Source organism: Pelophylax lessonae (assembly GCF_965119305.1).
Source record: "Pelophylax lessonae genome assembly, chromosome: 2".
In the NCBI taxonomy this organism is placed as follows: Eukaryota; Metazoa; Chordata; class Amphibia; order Anura; family Ranidae; genus Pelophylax; species Pelophylax lessonae.
The window spans coordinates 705,996,651-706,016,313 of record NC_138769.1 but is presented as its reverse complement, the minus strand read 5'-3'; the positions used below and the strand labels follow the sequence as shown (position 1 = coordinate 706,016,313).

Genomic DNA, 19,663 nt, shown 5'->3' with positions numbered 1-19,663 from the left:
TCCAATCAGCTTCCAACTTCAGCTTGTTCAATTAAGCTTTGACAATAAAACCTAAAAGCTGCTTGGTTTCTATGCAGAGCTGCACCAGATTGCATGATCCAGTTTTAGAACATCTCCCCCCAATGTTTCTGATCTTCACGAGGTCAGCAGATTTATTGGAGAAACCTATTATAAAGTTAGGTAGAGACAACTGGGGGAAAGGACCAGAACTACCACCCAGACACTATGAATGGGAAAGAGAAAAAACAGACCAGGGGGGAAATGAGGGGGGGGACAAAGAAAAAGAAGAGAATTGGGGCAGGCATTTTTAATCTGAGCGATGTGACCTTCAGTGAGGAGGAGATGAAGATTTTAGATCTAGGTCTCAAATACTCTCCAGGTAAGAACCCTCGACAAATTCGAGGTTTACATTGATTTACAGAAATTTGTCAGAAATAAAATATGTAATATAAAACATTTTTTTTCCCTTTAAAAGAACAGTGATACAAACACCAAATCAAACAAACAATATAGAAAACAAACAATATACAATACAATACTAAATTAAGGAATAACTGTTTTCAACCCAAAAAAAATCCAGGCAATGATAGCTTAGAGGTTTTTAAGAAGATTGTAGAGGAAGATGTCAAGAGACTGAAGATTCATAAACCTAAAGAGAATGACATCTGGGATACAATTAAGATTTAAGATGGGGTACATTAGTTAAGTGTGTTCACGCTTATTCCTGGAAATAACATGTCAAGTTGTCGTCATGTGTACCGAATTATTTTTCTTCTTGTGTACTATCTCCTCCTTACTGTCTGTACGGACTGATTTTTGTCTATTTTATAAATGACCATGTGACACAAAAAAAGGAATTTTTTTCTGATTAAAAAGAGAAGAAAAAAGAAGTGGTCATTCGACCCGTAGATAAAGGGGGAGGATTGGTTATCTTGAAGTAAACCGACTAGGAGGAGGAAATAAAAAAGTCTACTGAGGCAGGAGAATACATATAAAAGGCTAAATCATAACCCAAAGAAAAAATACGAGAAAAAAAAAAAAAAAAAGGAAGACATTCATTAAAAAGGGGAAAGAAAGGGGCATTTTGAATAAAAAGGAGGCTGAAGCAGCTAAGACACCAATAATATACTATCTACCAAAGATCCACAAAAACCAAAAGAAAACCCCCCCAAGAAGACATATAAACAGCAGCATAAACTCCCTATTTTCAAGCGTGGGGGAATATTTGGACCAATACCTGCAAAAACTGGTGTGCAAAGGAAAATACCACCTAAAGCATAGTAAACTTATTTTGGAAATTAAAGATATACAAGTAGGGGGATGAAGATTTTTTTTAGTCACCATTGACATGAGTTCACTGTATACCAATATTGTATAGACGGATAGTCTGAACAGTGTGCAATGGGCACTACACAAGATTACAGATCAAAAGCAGGACCAAATAGGATACATATTAGAAGGCTTGGAAATGGCTACGATTAGTACCGATAATTACTTTTGGTATAAAGGGGGCCTCTATGTTCAGACAAAAGAAGTAGCCATGGGAGCAAAATACGCTCCAAGCATAGCGAATTTAATTATGAATAAGTGGAAGGAAGAGCAAATACATAATTTGGAGAGACCCAACCTGAGATTTTACAGGTGATAAATCGAGGATATCGTAATAATCTGTAGAGGCACAGAGGAGTCCCTAAAAAAATAAATTCCAATTAATACAGAATTTCCTTTATGGGAAGTTGGAACCAAGATGGCATCGATTGTCTTGATCTCCAAATATACAAAGAAAATGGTAGACTCAGCACTAGGACTTTCTTTAAGCAGACCGACCGTAATGGATATATTCCCACTAAAAGTTGCCATCACCCGAAGTGGACAGGGAATGTACCTAAAGAACAAATTATGGGAATTCGAGGGAACTGCAGAAGAAGAATATGGAATTTGCCTTCCTTACTGGTTTCAATAGGCAATATAAAAAAGTTGAAGGTATACTGAAAAAAGCATTGGCCTATTTTGAAATCAGGCAAAACAATGAAGAAATTACTCCCACAACGACCTAGGTTCATATATGGGAAAGCACCTATGCTTAGGAACAAACTGGTTCATAATGCCCTGGATCCCCCAGAACCACCAGTCTGTTTCCCAATTTAAAAGACTTCTTTATATACAAGAAGTGCTTACCTTGTAGGACTAGTCAAAGGCAACCAAGGAAAAAAATCCTTTAGCTCCACAGTAACGGGCAAGTGATATGAAATTAAGGAGTTTATGACATGTGCAAGCATGCACGTGCCATAGGTCATCCAATGCCCTCGCCGGTACCAGTACGTGGGCAGGGCCACAAGACCACTATGTCAGAATCAGAAAGCACATTAACATCATCAGAAAAGGTTTCACTAAGAATAGTATTTCAAGATATTTTAGAGAAGCCCACAACAAAGATCCCTCTGTTCTAGTTTTTACGGAATAGATCTAATAAAAGGATATTGGCGGGGAGACAACAAAAGGATCAAGGTCTCTCAGAATGAAACTAAATGGATATTCATATTAAAATTCCCTCCAGCCAGAAGGCCTAAATATAGACATAGATCTTAACTGCTTTATATTGAATGATTAATTACATAAATCTTCTACTTGGCCTCTTTTCCCACAAATGAGAGATAGATTTCTAACCTCCCTCTACTACTTATGAATGATTAACCGATTTACCATTTGGCTGCTTCTCTCTATATCATTTTATTCTTTCACATACATTTTAGCATAACATCCCCTTTCTGGTCCATAATCACACACAAACTTCTTTTGATCTGGTCCATATGCATATATTTTTTTTATATAGTTTAAACATTTTTTTCCCTCAACATTAAAGCTATATTATATTATATATATATTTTTTTTTTAAAATATGTTTTTAGGCATTATTGTAAACTATGTTGGTGGTAGCGGTAGCCTATGAACTCTGAGATAACATGATTTTGATTTTACCAGCATTAGTCCCCATTTAGGGGTTAACGCTAAAATAAATAAATGAGGAATTCCAGCGAGGCATTTTTCAAGTTGCAAGGCTGCTGCATCCAATATAAGCCGGATGGAGCAGCAATATGGCGCCGATTCAGTTGACGTCTTTGTGGAGAAACGCGTACGTCGGAGCTACAGCATCATTGCGTCACAACCGGTTTCAGTCCGTGGAGCGCATCGCGCCCCGGGCTTCCACACAAACACCGGATATTATCTGAATTCATGAAAGTGCACTATTTATTTGCGCAATAAAGTATTGTTATACGGAGTTACGCTATGGAAGATATTATTGTCTTTACGTGAGATCACTGAGGCATCCGTTTGGATAAGGATTTTACTTACAGTCAGTGGTACTGTGAATGCTGGTTAACCCCTAGTGGGGAGATTTATCCAGTTTTATCCAGTTAGTGCAGCAAGAAAGGGGGGGCACAAGTGAGACACGAACACACAGCTCGATTGCATGTACCTTGGCAGCACCAATTTCACTTTATATTATTTTTGATTTTTTATTAACTTGTTTTTTGTAAATTTGATTTCAACACCTTATATTGACTCAGGTATGGACTGTACAAAGGATCACTAATGGATTTGTTTACCAAAGCACCTTTTTTTATGTTGTAACACTTTAAATCATGAATTATTTGCATGTTATCATTTTGTTTGATTATACCTGCTACAGATGTTCATTAATTAGGATTACAATTTAATTTGAAGTACCTATTGCATGCACTTAGCACTTTGCCACATTGTGTTTTTTTCCAGGTTATATATTGTGACACATTTTAGTACATTTATCCCCACCAGTTCAAATCCACCTACCCCCTTATTTCCCCTATTCTGAAGTGATTGGCTGTTTTCAAATTGTTTGAAGCAGATCAGCCCCTGCAGCAGCTCCCCATCTTGTGACTAGTGATGAGCTGCTTAAGCATGTTCAGACATGAGCCTGAACCCGCCTGAGCTCTCCTACCGGGAAGCGGTCAAAGCCTCCCTGCAGTTGCATGTATACATGCATATATGCGGCTAAGGGGCAGGAAATGTCCCTGCTGCCTATGATTGCCTGTTGGGTTTCACATTTTCACGGCAGAGTAGTTTAGGTGGGTTTGGACTTGCATGCCTATAGGTGGGGGTGCAGCGTGGTGTGGCGAGAATTCACACAGTCAGGTGCAATGTAAAAACCTAAATTGAAACAGCACGGCAACACTTCACAACAAACCCATTGGGAACGCTTCCCAACAGGATACACTCAAGGTTTCCAGTAATGAGAAGAGAGGTATTAGCTGGACTGACAGCATCTGTTAAAAGCAGAATGGGACCTTGCTGTCTCATTTCCAAATGGGATGATGTCCAAAGAAGTTGCAGCCCATACGCTTTCCCTCCTCAGGAACCTTCCTCTAATGATAGTGCTGCCCTTAACAGGAGGGCTACCTGTCCCTTCTCTACCAACTCACAAAAGCGTAAAACCACCTCAGAGACAGGGCCATAAATAGGCTCTGCCTAACCCAAGATGGCTGCCAGAGTCACATGGGGTGGCTTCGTCCAACCAGATTGTTTCCCCAGTGACCCAGGAAACCTATGGAGAAACTGTGTTCCTCTCCAGCTACAAGACCACAGCAACTGAACGCTACCTGCAGTGGAGGAAGTAGACTGCACCTTTATAGCGACTTGCTATAAAGCTGCAATGCACAGTATTGGTTACTGCCTGAAAGATTGATGAAATCATCACAGTCTGGCCAATGCATCAGACTAAGTTTCAGACAGCTATATTAATGAATATATATATATATATATATATATATATATATTTTTTTTTTTTTTTTTTTTAATTCTACTGTTGCTGCATTTTGTGATGTACAGTATCAGAAATGTATTCATGAAAACTTGTGCAACTACTAAAAGGTCCACTTTACAGGAGTGCATAAAAAGGTGGGAGGTATAACAAAATGGTTGGGTTTGGCAGAGGGGATAGACTTGATTATTTTTTTTTTATTAAAAAAAAAAAAATATATATATATATATATATATATATATATATATATATATACACATATACACACATACATATACACACACACACACAATTTTTTATTTTGTTTTTTTTTTGTTTTGTTTTTTTACAGGCCCTTTTATGTCTTGGGGACTATATTAATAAAGTGAAAGCAATTACAGATATCGAAACTCCTATCAGAGTGTGGCATGACTGCAAAGCCGCACACACATATAACCCTCCCTTACACTGTAAGACACAGGCTGTAGTTACAAATGAAAGTCTTATAATTCATGACAAATGTCTTGTTTATGAATCGGCACGTTGCCATATGTACCGGATCTGCCGCTTCCTGCACAGATGATCAGTGACACAACTTGCTACTCCCAGCTCGAGGATGCATTGCGGTCCCTGGAGACGACCACATCTGCCTCCCGACATGATACAACTCATTCATTATTCAGCATGAATGGATGGAAGCCTAGCCCAAGGGCAGGTCTACCTGGAGCCATTTGGCAGGGAAGGGGTTAACTGCTAGAACAAGCTGAATAAGTGGATTTAGAAATCACAGCTGTTATAGGGATCCTGGCACCAACTTAGGAAGTTTCAGGAAAAAGCCAGAAAAATCCAGTATTTTAAATGATTAAATGCAGTGTCTCTCCTTTCCAGAACTCATTTTTTTCCCCCACTTGCAACGTGCCATTGAAATTGGTAGAATATATGACTACTCAGGAGGAGTGAATTCCCCAGCACAGTCCCCTCTCCTTTTTTTGCATGTCGTAGTCTCTCTTTGGCACGGTCTAATCACTGTCTGTGCTGGTCCAGCTCCTCCACTCCTCTCTTCACATGCCTACATAACCATTTATTTTTTTAGCTGCCAGGGTGAACTGACCACCAATACAAGGGGCATTCTTCCCACTGACCACCAATACAAGAGGCATTCTTCCCACTGACCACCAATGCAAGGGGCATTCTTCCCACTGACCACCAATGCAAGGGGCATTCTTCCCACTGACCACCAATGCAAGGGGCATTCTTCCCACTGATCACCAATGCAAGGGGCATTCTTCCCACTGACCTCCAATGTAAGGAACATACTTCCCACTGATCACCAATGCAAGATGCATTCTTTCCACTGATCACCAATGCAAGATGCATTCTTCCCACTGACCACCAATGCAAGGGGCATTCTTCCCACTGACCACCAATGCAAGATGCATTCTTCCCACTGATCACCAATGCAAGATGCATTCTTCCCACTGATCACCAATGCAAGGGGTATTCTTCCCACTGATCACCAATGCAAGGGGCATTCTTCCCACTGACCACCAATGCAAGGGGCATTCTTCCCACTGACCACCAATGCAAGGGGCATTCTTCCCACTGACCACCAATGCAAGGGGCATTCTTCCCACTGACCTCCAATGTAAGGAACATACTTCCCACTGATCACCAATGCAAGATGCATTCTTCCCACTGATCACCAATGCAAGATGCATTCTTCCCACTGATCACCAATGCAAGGGGTATTCTTCCCACTGATCACCAATGCAAGGGGCATTCTTCCCACTGACCACCAATGCAAGGGGCATTCTTCCCACTGACCACCAATGTAAGGGGCATTCTTCCCACTGACCACCAATGTAAGGGGCATTCTTCCCACTGACCACCAATGTAAGGATCATATAGGCAGGTGCTTTCAGTGAGGGTTCTGTTTTGGCAAGTTTGTCTGCCCAGGCTGGGAAGGGGTTAATCGGGTTTAGACTCCCTTTCCTGTTTTTTTTTTTTTTTTTTTTTTTTGGGCCCTGCCTTCCTTCCCTGTGAATATGTACATAGGGGGAAGGCTACGGCTGCTGCACCATGTAGTCCCACAGAACACTGGAACAACTGAAGCATCTGCCAAGCTTGGAGGGCACCAATTATGGACTTGTACAAATAAATAAAAAATAGTGCAGCGTAAATACAAAACAAATGAATATTACTATGTATGATATAAATGATAAATAAAAAATGAAATGACAATACACGGCGTATAAAAAAGTCCCATAAACAGTAAGTCTCCATTCACACTGGTACGACTTGTCAGGCGACTTGGTCAGCCTGACAAGTCGTGCACCGTTGCGGCCCATTGAGTAGTACAGGAACGGTTCTCATAGGAGCGACACAAGTCGCTCCGACTTAGAAAAAGGGTCCTGTACTACTTCGGGGCGACATCGGAGAGACTTGCATAGACATTCATTTTATGAAGTCCGTGCAAGTCGCGCTGCACGCGACTTCACAGGTCGCCCCCCAAGTCATGCAGCTTCAGTGTGAATGTGAATGCGGTCTTAGGGTAAAAATCAAGTCCAAAGAAAAACAAAGGCTTAATTCCAAGAAAAAATGGTGAAATTCGTCTTGTGACCACCACAGGGAAGTGCAGGCAAGGGACAACACTGTGCAGTAATAGGAGGCAGCTTACCAGAACAACATGGCCAATCAAATTAATGAAATGGCCTCACAGGCTTAGGGTAAACGGATAGACTCCAATCTCATCAGGGACACAGTGCAGATGGACTCCAATCTTATAAGGGACACAGTGCAGATGGACTCCAATCTTATAAGGGACAGAGTACTCAGAAGGGTCCAATTCCCACAGTAATCAGGTGGATACAGGCATATAAGGAAAGTAAGGCAAAAGGATCATAGCGTAATCCCATAAAAATCCAGGCAAAGTTTATTAAAAAGGCTACTTACAAAACATCAGGTAAACACAGAAACATGGCTAAAGGTACGACCGCGGCAGTGGGTCTGCCATTAGCACCGGTAACACTCCCAACACATTTAAGTTGTGAACCCAAGTGTGAGAACTGAGACAATGACCATTCCGGCATCTTTGGTTTGTTTGGTTTATTGTATATTGGGGATGGGAGAAGGGAATGAGTGGGATACTCCTCTGGCTCTTCTAGGCTTAACTGGGACTTTGTACAAAAATGCCCACTAGCGCTGTCTTGGCGCCAGCTGAATGCCGACCAGCGCTTCCTGACGCTTGGAAATACCACTTGGCTGAATTAGTGCTGGAACCTCGACTTTAACTTGTTTGTTAACTAGGAAGATCCAGGACTGTAGAACTCTTGACTCCTGACACTCGATTTAGCTCAACAGTCACTGAACAGCTCCCTCCAACCCTTCACTGGCTGAGGTAGCTCCTTGTCACTACTTGTGCTGCTGCAACTCTTAACTCTGTACACTACACACTGTACACAGACTCTTCAGGGCCCAACCATGGGTACCCCCTTTACACTTCAGGGTCCTCTGACCAGGTACCTCCTTTACAGCTAGCCGACCCCTGGATCCCTGGAACCTTCACCGGAGTGGTCCCCTCTATACTAGGCAGACCCCTAGGGGCAGTTTACAGTACTCACGACCTTGGAAGGCTTTCCTGGAACTGAACCCCTCTTCCTCCACTGGTCCTCGGCACACCGGATCCTCTCTGCAGCTCAGCTCAGTTCTCTCTGGATTCCCAGACCGCCACCCGAAACACCCAATCCTTCTGACAGGAGGAGAGACAGCCGTACTCTCCCTCCTGGGACTCTGCTTCCCGCCAAAGACGCTGCGTCATGCGTTCCCTCAAAACTAATACCCACTCCCAGAATCCTCTGCGGCAGAATCTGCCTTCTGGGGTAGATACAGGCCTGAGTGTGTCTGTGATTGGGTTTCCCCCTCTGCCCAATGAGAATCTTCTCATGGGGCCAGTGGGGAAGACTCCCCTCTCAGCAGACACACCTGGGAGACATGACAGCCCAGCTGAAATCATGGCCCTGCTGTTAGGGAGCCAAGGCCCACTAATCTTTTACCTAGCACCTACCTGTAGGGTGCTACATCAAGATCTATATAAAGAAAACAGGACCTCCTTCCTTCTGCTGGTGATCCCTCTGATGATACCCAGAGATCTACAGTATATAGAGGAATCAGAACCTCCTTCGCCCTGCTGGTGATTTCTCAGATGATACCCAAAGATCTATATAGAGGAATCAGGACCTCCTTCCTATTGCAAGGGATCCCTGTGATGACGACTAAAGATCTATATAGGGAAATTAAGGCCTCCTTCCTCCCACTGGTAATCGCTCTAGTGATGACTAAATCATAATTTATAATCGCATATCGTCTATCTTAACCACTTGTCGACCAGCTGCAGGTTCCCGCGAATCGTCGTACCTGTACAGTGGTTTGCGGGAGCGCTCCTGGGGGCGCGTGCCCACTCGCCAACGAGTAAGCTGATCCACGGGGCCAGCAGCCGCGATTGCCGCCGGGCACCCACAATCACTCCCCATGAAGAGAGACCGGCGGTCTACTGTTGTAAACGCCGCAGACCGTTGTTCTCTCTGGAATCAACGCAGAGCTTCTGTGTTCCTCCTATTTAGGATCACAGGTCTCTGTGTTGATTTCACAATCACAAGCCCATTCCCCCAGTGTTAGAAAACACCCCCTAGGCTCACACTTAACCCTTTGATCACCCCTGGGTTGACACTGGCAGGCAAGGGGTTATTACAGTAACTTTTTAGCACTGATTGCTGTAGTAATGTCACTGGTACCCCCAAAAGTTTCAAAAATGTCAGTTAGGGGTCCGATCTGTCTACCACAATGTTGCAGTCCCGCTAAAAATCGCTGATCACCGCCATTTCTAGTAAAAAAACAAAAATGACAAATCTTTCCCCTAATTTGTTGACGCATTAACTTTTGCCCAAACCAATCAAAATACGCTTATTGGGATTTTTTTTTTACCAAAAATATGTAGCAGAATACAAAATGGCCTAATATGCTGAAAAAAATTAGATTTTTACATTTTTTTTATTGGGAATGTTATATAGCAGAGAGTGAGAAATGTTTTTTTTTTTTTTTTCAGAATTGTCGATATATTTTTGTTTATAGCGCAAAGAATAAAAATCGCACAGGTGATCAAATACCACCAAAAGAAAGCTCTGTTTGTGGGAAAAAGAGAACATCAATTTTATTTAGGTACAACATCCCACAACAGCACCATTGTCTGTTAAAGTAATGTAGTGCCGAATCGCAAAAAAGGCCTGGTCATTAAGGGGGAAAATCTTCCGGTCCAAAAGTGGTTAAAGACCTTATATCTTATGTATTTTTAATCTAGCTGTTAGGAATTTTACCTTCACTTACTGTCAGGCGAGGAGATTATAAAAAATTTCTCCAGTGGGTACAAAAACACATTTTTAAGCAAGGGTTAGAACTAAGCAGCCACTTTCCCATACTGGTGTCACCGTTTCAGAAGGTGAAGGAAAATTTTCCTATTTGAAATTAAATTCCTGATGAAGTGGCTATACACGGAGGAGCGAACTTCATCCTATTTCAGATTTTTTTTTTTTTTTTTTTGTGTCAGACTATCACCCAGTGCATAAAAAATTGCACACACGCAAACGTGAAGAACACAAAAAGTGCACAGGGTGTGCAAAATGATCCTTCCTCCGAAGAGGATGGACCCTGACCTTGATCCCCCGGGGCGCAAGACTCCTGACAGGGATTGAGGTACTTCCATGGTCTACCTGGCCGAAAACAGACAAACCCCATTCTCCGGGAGGACTGCCGAAACAGCCCACCCCAAGTACTAGGTGAGGCTCCCCCGAAGGGAGACCCCATGAGAGAGGGTGAATTAAGCCAGAAGGCCATATCCGCCCCCTCCCAAGACGTTCAAGGCAGGCCCGAAGACCTACACCCTACTCATCATGTGGAAGAAAAAGGTGAAAGTGAAGTGACACTACAACAAAGAAATACACACACAAACAAAAAGGTGGGGAAAGTGCTTGGTGCCATAAGGCACTTTTCCACTGCAAGTAACGGCTCGGCTCCACTTGGCTCGGTTTGGTTTTCCACTGCATGGTACCGCATGGTATGGTGTTGGAACGGTTCGGTACGGTTTGCTTTTCCACTAATGTTAAGTGGGTGGGATAACAACGGTTCTCTGACCAACCAGTGGCTAGTAGTGACAAACAGTCAAGGCTGCATGCAAAGGATTGTGGGATATGGTACCGGTACGGCCCTCTTGGAACCACAACCGAGGTGGTACTGTTTATAAGCAAGCCGTACCGTTCGGTTCCATGTAGTGGAAAAGCGCCAATAGTGAGGTACCATGGCAGGCCTTCCGGCCAGGAATAAAAAATTACTCTGGTCCGAGCCAAAAGGCCTGTCCCAAGAGGCAGGTGTGAAAAAAGGGTGTGTGGTGCAGTGACCAAAGTGCCGAAAAACTCAAGGAGAGCTGCCCCTCACCAGTGAGAATGAAGGTACCCCTGGGCTGCCACCCTAGGGGCACGTACACCACGTGCTCTTTTCGGTCCCGACCTCCGGCCAGACCCGGTGCAGCCCATCCCTATCAGGAGGTATTGGAACTTAGACAGCTTAGGGAGAACCTACCTTCACTGGGGAGCGACTCGACCCAGGAGGAAGGCCCTTCCACCGCCATCACCATTCCATACCAGTTACACACAGGAGCAGTTTCAGATGAACTAGCCGAAATTAACTTTGTGGGTGGCCCTGTCAGCACCCTCTCACCTACCGCCTCTGTTCAGGTATTCCCACAGCCGCTTTATGTGATTTCCCCTATGCATGGCAGCATGAATGGAGGAATCTGCCGTCAAGTATTTGAGACAGCCCTGACACACCCAGCTGCCTGAATACCCGAACAGTAGTTGCATCTGATAAGGTGCAGTCACTGTTTAGGCGATATATTTCCACCCACCTCAGTTGATTTCTAGGCACTTGCCTATCGCATACTGTATATAATACGGCGGCAGAGTGGCTCTCCCAGGCAAAACCACGTATGCATAGGTGATTTGCCTGGGAGGAGCTAGGGGGCGAGCGCGTGCCGCCGCCGGCATGCTCCCGTCCCAGCTAGTCAGTGGGGAAGCAGATGCGTGTGTCAAGCGGATCCAATTGCCGCCTGACACTCTCGATCGTTCCCTGCTGAGAGAGAAGGACCATCGGCTGTTGTAAACACAGCTGACTGTCCTCCTCCCTGGGATGATCACAGAGCTCATGTGATCCTTCTATATAGGATCACATGTCTCTATGGTCATCTCAGAATCCCAACCCCCATACAGTTAGAATCACATTTAACCCCTTGATCGACCATAATGTTAACCCCTTCCCTGCCAGTGTCATTATTACAGTAATGCTATATAGGATCACAGGTCTCTGTGATGGCTTCACATGCCACGCCCCCCCCCACAGTTAGAATCACGCCCCTAGGGCCACATTTAACCCCTTGATCACCAGTACTATTAACCCCTTTCCTTGCCAGTCTCATTTATACAGTGCATAATATTTAGCACTGATTACTGTAGTAATGTCACTGGTCCCCCCAAAAGTGTCAAAAATGTCAGATGTCTGATCTGTCCGCTGCAATGTCGCAATCCCGCTAAAAATCGCAGATTGCCACCATTACTAGTAAAATAAATAAATAAAAAATTACATAAATCTTTCCAATAGTTAGTAGACGCGATAACTTTTGCACAAACCAATCAAAATACACTTATTGCGATTTTTTTTACCAAAAATATGTAGCAGAAAACAAAATAGGCCTAAAATGTTAAAAAGAAATTTAGATTTTTTAATTTTTTTTTTTTGAGAATGTCATATAGCAGAATGTGAAAAATATATTGTTTTTTTTTTTTGTTTTTGTTTTTTTTTTTTTCAAAATGGTCGCTTTGTTTTTGTTTATAGCACAAAAAAAAAAAAAAAAAAAAAAAAAGCACAGGTGATCAAATACCACCAAAATAAAGCTCTATTTGTGGGGAAAAAAAGGACATCAATTTTATTTGGGTACAGGGTGCAATTGTCTGTTAAAATAACGCAGTGCCGAATCGCAAAATCGGGCCTGGTCAGGAAGGGGGCAAATCCTTCCGGTCTTAAAGTGGTTAAAGCAACTTATGTCGAGCCAGGTTGTGACAACAGGGCCAACCCCAGCTTGAGTTTTGGCCAGTTTACCAGGAATTGATTGAAATTCCAGCTGTATATGTCCAGCTTAATGCCTCGTACACACGATCAGATAATCGTACGAAAAAAAAAAAAAAATCGCTTTTGAATTGATCGCACGATAATCTGATCATTAGTTCACAGCTTTCGACAGCCGATCACATTTCCAACAAAATCCGAAACCATAGCCTAGCGAACGACAATCGTTTAATCAGTACAGTATGCGTTCGCGTTGGTTTTGCAGTATATCTGATACGTAGCTACGCAGCCAGGAAGCTTTTCCAGAATCGTACGAAAAAAAGAAAAATCATACATTTAGTACGCATTGTTGAATTCAATTCTAGTATCATACAACAAAAAGCGAACGATAAGTCGTCCGATTATCTGATCGTGTGTACGAGGCATTAGGCTAAGTGGGATAACCAATAATGCTAGCATGAATTAATAATGCTTTAACAATAATAATTAACAAGGAATAACCTATGCCTGGTCTGTTTCCAATGACAGAACTAATCAGATAAAAAAAATAGAACAATGACATATGAGCGAAAATGTAAAAAGCTCTTTATTAATAACCATGGGGTACGTATATATATATATATATATATATATATATATATATAATATAAATATATTTCAGAGGAAGCAGATACATTAACACACATGGCATATTTGTGGATAAAATGTAAAAAAAAAGCAACTTCACAGCAAAACAGCCAAATAGGTAAACTGCCAAAATTGTTAATCAAAAGGAATTCGCTGATTAAAAATGAATGTTAACAGATGGAGAGAAAACCACAGTTTTAGGGGGATGCAATCTTTTTTCAATCAATAATTTTTATTAAATTTCAAATACAAAGGAATTGTTATGCAATCTTGAATGTTTGATTTGTCACTATAGGTTAATTCACAAGTGGGCCGTTACACTACACAATAAATGCACGATAAATAAGCCCTCCGATGTTTCAGTTATTTAAGGTCTGGGAAATGAGATACCTTGTGTTATACAGAAGAACATCAAAGTGTAACTAAACCCAAGAACAAAAATATAATACATTACATTAAACAGATGGCGGCTGCATTTTTTTTTTTCCCACGGTCTCTATTTTTACCTGGTGACCTTTCACAAATACACTTCCTATTTTAGGGTGACAACACTCACTGACTGTACTGTATCCATGGAAGAGCTGCGTTGTCACCCTAAGTAGAACTACAGAACATTTTCCTATAACATGGATGGAGGCGTTCTGTAGTCGACAAAAGAGCCCCGGAAACAATGTAATCAGCAGAGAACACAGAATGTTATCAGCTCACAAAAAATCTGTCAGGATCAAAATTTTTTTTTAAATTTTGCACTTTTTGAACAGCTATAACATTTTTAATGGTATATTTAATATACCAAAAGAGAGCAAATAAGAAAAGTTCATTGTTGGAGTTTACATAGAGAACACTTAAACTTTTATTTTCTCTTTCTCATTTGCTTAGCTCACTAGAGAATAAGATCTGAAACACATAACATACCAAATCAATGGAGCAAAAAAAATTAAAACCATAATCGAACATTTATGACTTTATAGTGATGGACATTTGTTCTGAAGAAAAGATATATATATCTATACATAAATATTTTTATAAGATATTTTAAAAATATTTAAAATTGCAAATTTGGGCAAACGCTTCAACTTGTGCTTTACAGAAAACATTGATTTCACAGCATTGACTCATTTTGATTTATTTTTAGCTGGATGTGGCCTTGATGAAACTACAACTCAACTTTTGTCATTGCGCAGTCACATAAAGGCAAGGGTGATGCGCAATGATTGCATGGCCACTTTAGCTTGAACACATCCTGTAGTTAACATGTTAAATTGTTCTATACAGACTAAGAATTTGGTAATAAAAAATATAGTAAAAAATTAAATAGATTACACTAAATAAAAAAAAAAAAAAAAATTGAATTTATTAGTCAACCAGCCACATGACAGTTCTTCTCTAGCCTTTGTATAGAACCAAAATATGAGTCTTTTCAGGCTTTGAAGCCAACCGAGCAGTGGATATTGGAGGGTTCAGCCCCATCTAAGAAGGTGAAGACAAAGTACATGACCTTTCGAATTTTGGCTAGCTCACACAATCTTTCCCCAAATTCTTGGGCATCTGCCTCATTGCATTCAACCTCAGTCTGTTCTGCGTTCATCCAGAAGATGGCTGATGGGTCAAGGAGCTGGCGGTTCATGAGGTTGGTGAGGTCCGGTGTCCAGTGTTGGGAGGTTCCCGTGACGACCACCTTGCCAGCTGATTTAAGGTGGACCTTCCACCATAAAAATCGAAGTTTCTGCTTGGTGAAGTCCAGGCGGTAGATATATTCGTTTGCTTTCAACACTTTTTCACCGTCTTGAGGCTTGGCATTCTTTTGTTGGAGGCTGTGGGCACGTAAACGCATGCACTTGGTAAGTTGCATGTCTTCAGTGAAGGAGAGCTCGATTTCTGATTTCTCTGAAGCCATAGTCTTCAGGCTTTTCAAGGAAAACTCTTCAAGAGGTCCTTTCTTTGTACAAGACGGGTATGAACTAAGGTTTTGGTTACCTGCATCTCTCCTCTTCACCTTCCCCGCTCGCTCCAGTGCTAAGCAACCCACTCCATTGAAGTCAGGCCTCCTTGGGGATTATTTGCGGATGCTCTCTTGCCTAATTTACAGCTTAAGAACCACGTAATAGCTTATGTAAACACGTCTGGAGGGAACTCGGTAATGGCGTAGGTTACCTTAGAAACTGTGTCAGGAGAAAAGTAACTGTTATAATACAGTTAACAAGATGCCTTTACTGTGCATCTCTCCAAGCCTGACCAAAGTTCTCTGGAATAGTGATCAATACATTTTACTCTTCTAATATACAGTGTTTCCCAACCAGGGTTCCATGAGGTTTTTAGGGGTTTCTTGAGCAATTTCTACCTCTCAGATAAGCTCCCACTGACACCATTGATCTTTTTAGCCATCTGGAGGAGGGTAATTCTTCCCAATGACCACAAGTGTAGGGACCGTTCTTCCCACTGACCATCACACTAATGTATCTTGAGTTGTAGATCTAGTCTAATGATCGACTGATATCGTTTTTTTATTGCCTATACCGATATTTTGACCAATGCATATCGGTCGATATTTTCGTACATTAAAACATTTTTTTTTACAGGTACTCTTGTGGAGGGATTGGGGGGGGTCTAAAAGACCCCAAATCACCCCTCTGCACTTAGAAGCATTCAAAACGCCAAGTTTGGCTGTTTTGGAATGCTGTCATTTTTTTGAATATGGCGCAGAGTACCCGACATCACTTCTGGTTTTTGCATAGAGACCCGATCAGAGCCAAATGCAGCTTTGATCGGGTCTTCAGCGGCCATGCAGGCTAGCTGCCCGGGTCTCCCGGTGGGACAGGAGACCCGGGCGAGCCGCAGAAGGCAGGCCTGAGGGGGGGGGCGTCCCCTCCTGCTCCTTGTAATGACAGCTTAGCGGCTTCTCAGCCGCATCAGTTGTCATTACAAGATAGCCGACCGTTGGCTATGGACGCCGGTACTGGGGTGATGCCTCTAGCTGCAGGCAACACTCCAGGACATGCACTTTCCCAAAATATCGGCAATATCGGTAACCTCAGGGGCCGATTCCGATATATTGGGGAAACAGCATATCGGCCCCCGATATATTGGCTTTGCCGATAATAGGTTGATCCCTAATCTAGTCATGTTTAGTAGCGGCTCCCTGAGACCGGAAATGTATTTCAAGGGTTCCTCTGTGTTGAAAAGTTTGAGAAAGACTGAACTAGAACAAAGTTTTGTTCCCTATTAACCACAGGTTATTGTTGTTCCATTGTGACCATGATTCAGTCATGATGTTAAATCATCATCCCAGCTTGTTAAATCAGAACTCCACATTCAGAAAGTATTGTCAAACATGACATCAATTAAAAATTGTATCTTTTGATGAAATACCATCAGAGCTAAGCTCTGACTACCTTCTGCTAGCATCGTTCGACCCCTTCCTGTTAGCATAGTCTGTTGATGAAAAATCAATTGGGGTATGTTGTCGTTCCAACCTGGACTCCCAGTGTACTGATGGATACTACATAATCAATGCCATTCCATCCACAATTAAGGAAAGCCCACCACTGACGCTGGACAAGAAAGGAATAACCTATCACAAGACTAGCTACAGGTCACCTAGATTCAATGCAAGTACAATTTTTAACAGTATTGAAGGAGAAGGTTTTGAAAGGAAAGGGTGTGCAATGTTGCAGTGTAGATTTAGTTTTTTTTTTTTTTTTTAAGCCAAATTCAGAATAAACAGATTGTCTTACCTAAACGGACTGGGGTTTTACATGGTTTGAGTAGAACAGGACAAAAAGCTCAGTTTCAAAAGTGCTGATTTTGTTGTGCAATCTCCGGTCACAAAAGCTTGCCATACAAACGTTCAATCTCAATTTTAAAAAAAAAACACACACACACACACACACACACACACACTGGGTACGGAAAGTATTCAGACCCCCTTAAATTTTTCACTCTTTGTTATATTGCAGCCATTTGCTAAAATCATTTAAGTTCATTCTTCTTCCTCATGAATGTACACATAGCACCCCATACTGACAGAAAAACACAGAATTGTTGACATTGTTGCAGATTTATTAAAAAAGAAAAACTGAAATATCACATGGTCCTAAGTATTCAGACCCTTTGCTGTGACACTCATATATTTAACTCAGGTGCTTTCCATTTCTTCTGATCATCCTTGAGATGGTTCTACACCTTCATTTGAGTCCAGCTGTGTTTGATTTTACTGATTGGACTTGATTAGGAAAGCCACACACCTGTCTATATAAGACCTTCCAGATCACAATGCATGTCAGAGCAAATGAGAATCATGAGGTCAAAGGAACTGCCTGAAGAGCTCAGAGACAGAATTGTGGCAAGGCACAGATCTGGCCAAGGTTACAAAAAGATTTCTGCTGCACTTAAGGTTCCTAAGAGCACAGTGGCCTCCATAATCCTCAAATGGAAGACATTTGGGACGACCAGAACCCTTCCTAGAGCTGGCCGTCCGGCCAAACTGAGCTATCGGGGGAGAAGAGCCTTGGTGAGAGAGGTAAAGAAGAACCCCAAGATCACTGTGGCTGAGCTCCAGAGATGCAGTCAGGAGATGGGAGAAAGTTGTAGAAAGTCAACCATCACTGCAGCCCTCCACCAGTCGGGGCTTTATGGCAGAGTGGCCCGACGGAAGCCTCTCCTCAGTGTAAGACACATGAAAGCCCGCATGGAGTTTGCTAAAAAAACACCTGAAGGACTCCAAGATGGTGAGAAATAAGATTCTCTGGTCTGATGAGACCAAAATAGAACTTTTTGGCCTTAATTCTAAGCGGTATGTGTGGAGAAAACCAGGCACTGCTCATCACCTGTCCAATACAGTCCCAACAGTGAAGCATGGTGGTGGCAGCATCATGCTGTGGGGGTGTTTTTCAGCTGCAGGGACAGGACGACTGGTTGCAATCGAGGGAAAGATGAATGCGGCCAAGTACAGGGATATCCTGGACAAAAACCTTCTCCAGAGTGCTCTGGACCTCAGACTGGGCCGAAGGTTTACCTTCCAACAAGACAATGACCCTAAGCACACAGCTAAAATAACGAAGGAGTGGCTTCACAACAACTCCGTGACTGTTCTTGAATGGCCCATCCAGAGCCCTGACTTAAACCCAATTGAGCATCTCTGGAGAGACCTAAAAATGGCTGTCCACCAACGTTTACCATCCAACCTGACAGAACTGGAGAGGATCTGCAAGGAGGAATGGCAGAGGATCCCCAAATCCAGGTGTGAAAGACTTGTTGCATCTTTCCCAAAAAGACTCCTGGCTGTATTAGATCAAAAGGGGGCTTCTACTAAATACTGAGCAAAGGGTCTGAATACTTAGGACCATGTGATATTTCAGTTTTTCTTTTTTAATAAATCTGCAACAATGTCAACAATTCTGTGTTTTTCTGTCAGTATGGGGTGCTATGTGTACATTCATGAGGAAGAAGAATGAACCTAAATGATTTTAGCAAATGGCTGCAATATAACAAAGAGTGAAAAATTTAAGGGGGTCTGAATACTTTCCGTACCCACTGTGTGTGTGTATATATATATATATATATATATATATATATATATATATATACATATACACACACACACATACATATACACACACACACACACACACACACACACACACACACACTATATATATATATATATATATATATATATATATATATAATTTATAAATATATTCATATATTATATGCAGAAAAGTGGCAGCCACAATTCAGAAACAATTAAAACGGTTATTCAATTAGTCAATTTCAAGGGCTTACTGTTAAAGTTGAACTAGACTTTATCTGAATACCACAAACTGAAAACGCTATTTAATTTTAAATGTTCAAAAGCAACCTCACCCATTCATGCCTCCATGTTCTATTTTGTTGAGAAATCATTTAACCCCACCCCTAGCATTTCTAACTGCAGCAATCTTGAGTAGGGGCAAAAGATTGATGTAGCATTTAATTCCATGAATTCATCTGCCCTTAGCTCAGGCACGCAGACAGGAGTGTGTGCTAAGCGGAGAAAGCTCCTCCTTCAGTTGAAAGGAAAAAATGCCCATGAACACAGATGTATGACATAAT

The 19,663-nt window shown here is 42.0% G+C and overlaps 2 protein-coding genes across 2 annotated transcripts in view; both read right to left on the bottom strand.

The window, feature by feature from the left end:
• Positions 1 to 19,663, bottom strand: part of CAPN5 (calpain 5) — a 192,280-nt gene that overhangs the window by 41,708 nt on the left and 130,909 nt on the right. The window lies entirely within an intron of this gene.
• OMP (olfactory marker protein) lies at positions 14,991 to 15,500 on the bottom strand (the record flags this gene model as incomplete). Its single annotated transcript, XM_082245918.1, has 1 exon — positions 14,991 to 15,500. The coding sequence occupies exon 1, from the start codon at positions 15,465 to 15,467 to the stop codon at positions 14,991 to 14,993; it is 477 nt and encodes a 158-aa protein (XP_082102044.1). The 5' UTR covers positions 15,468 to 15,500.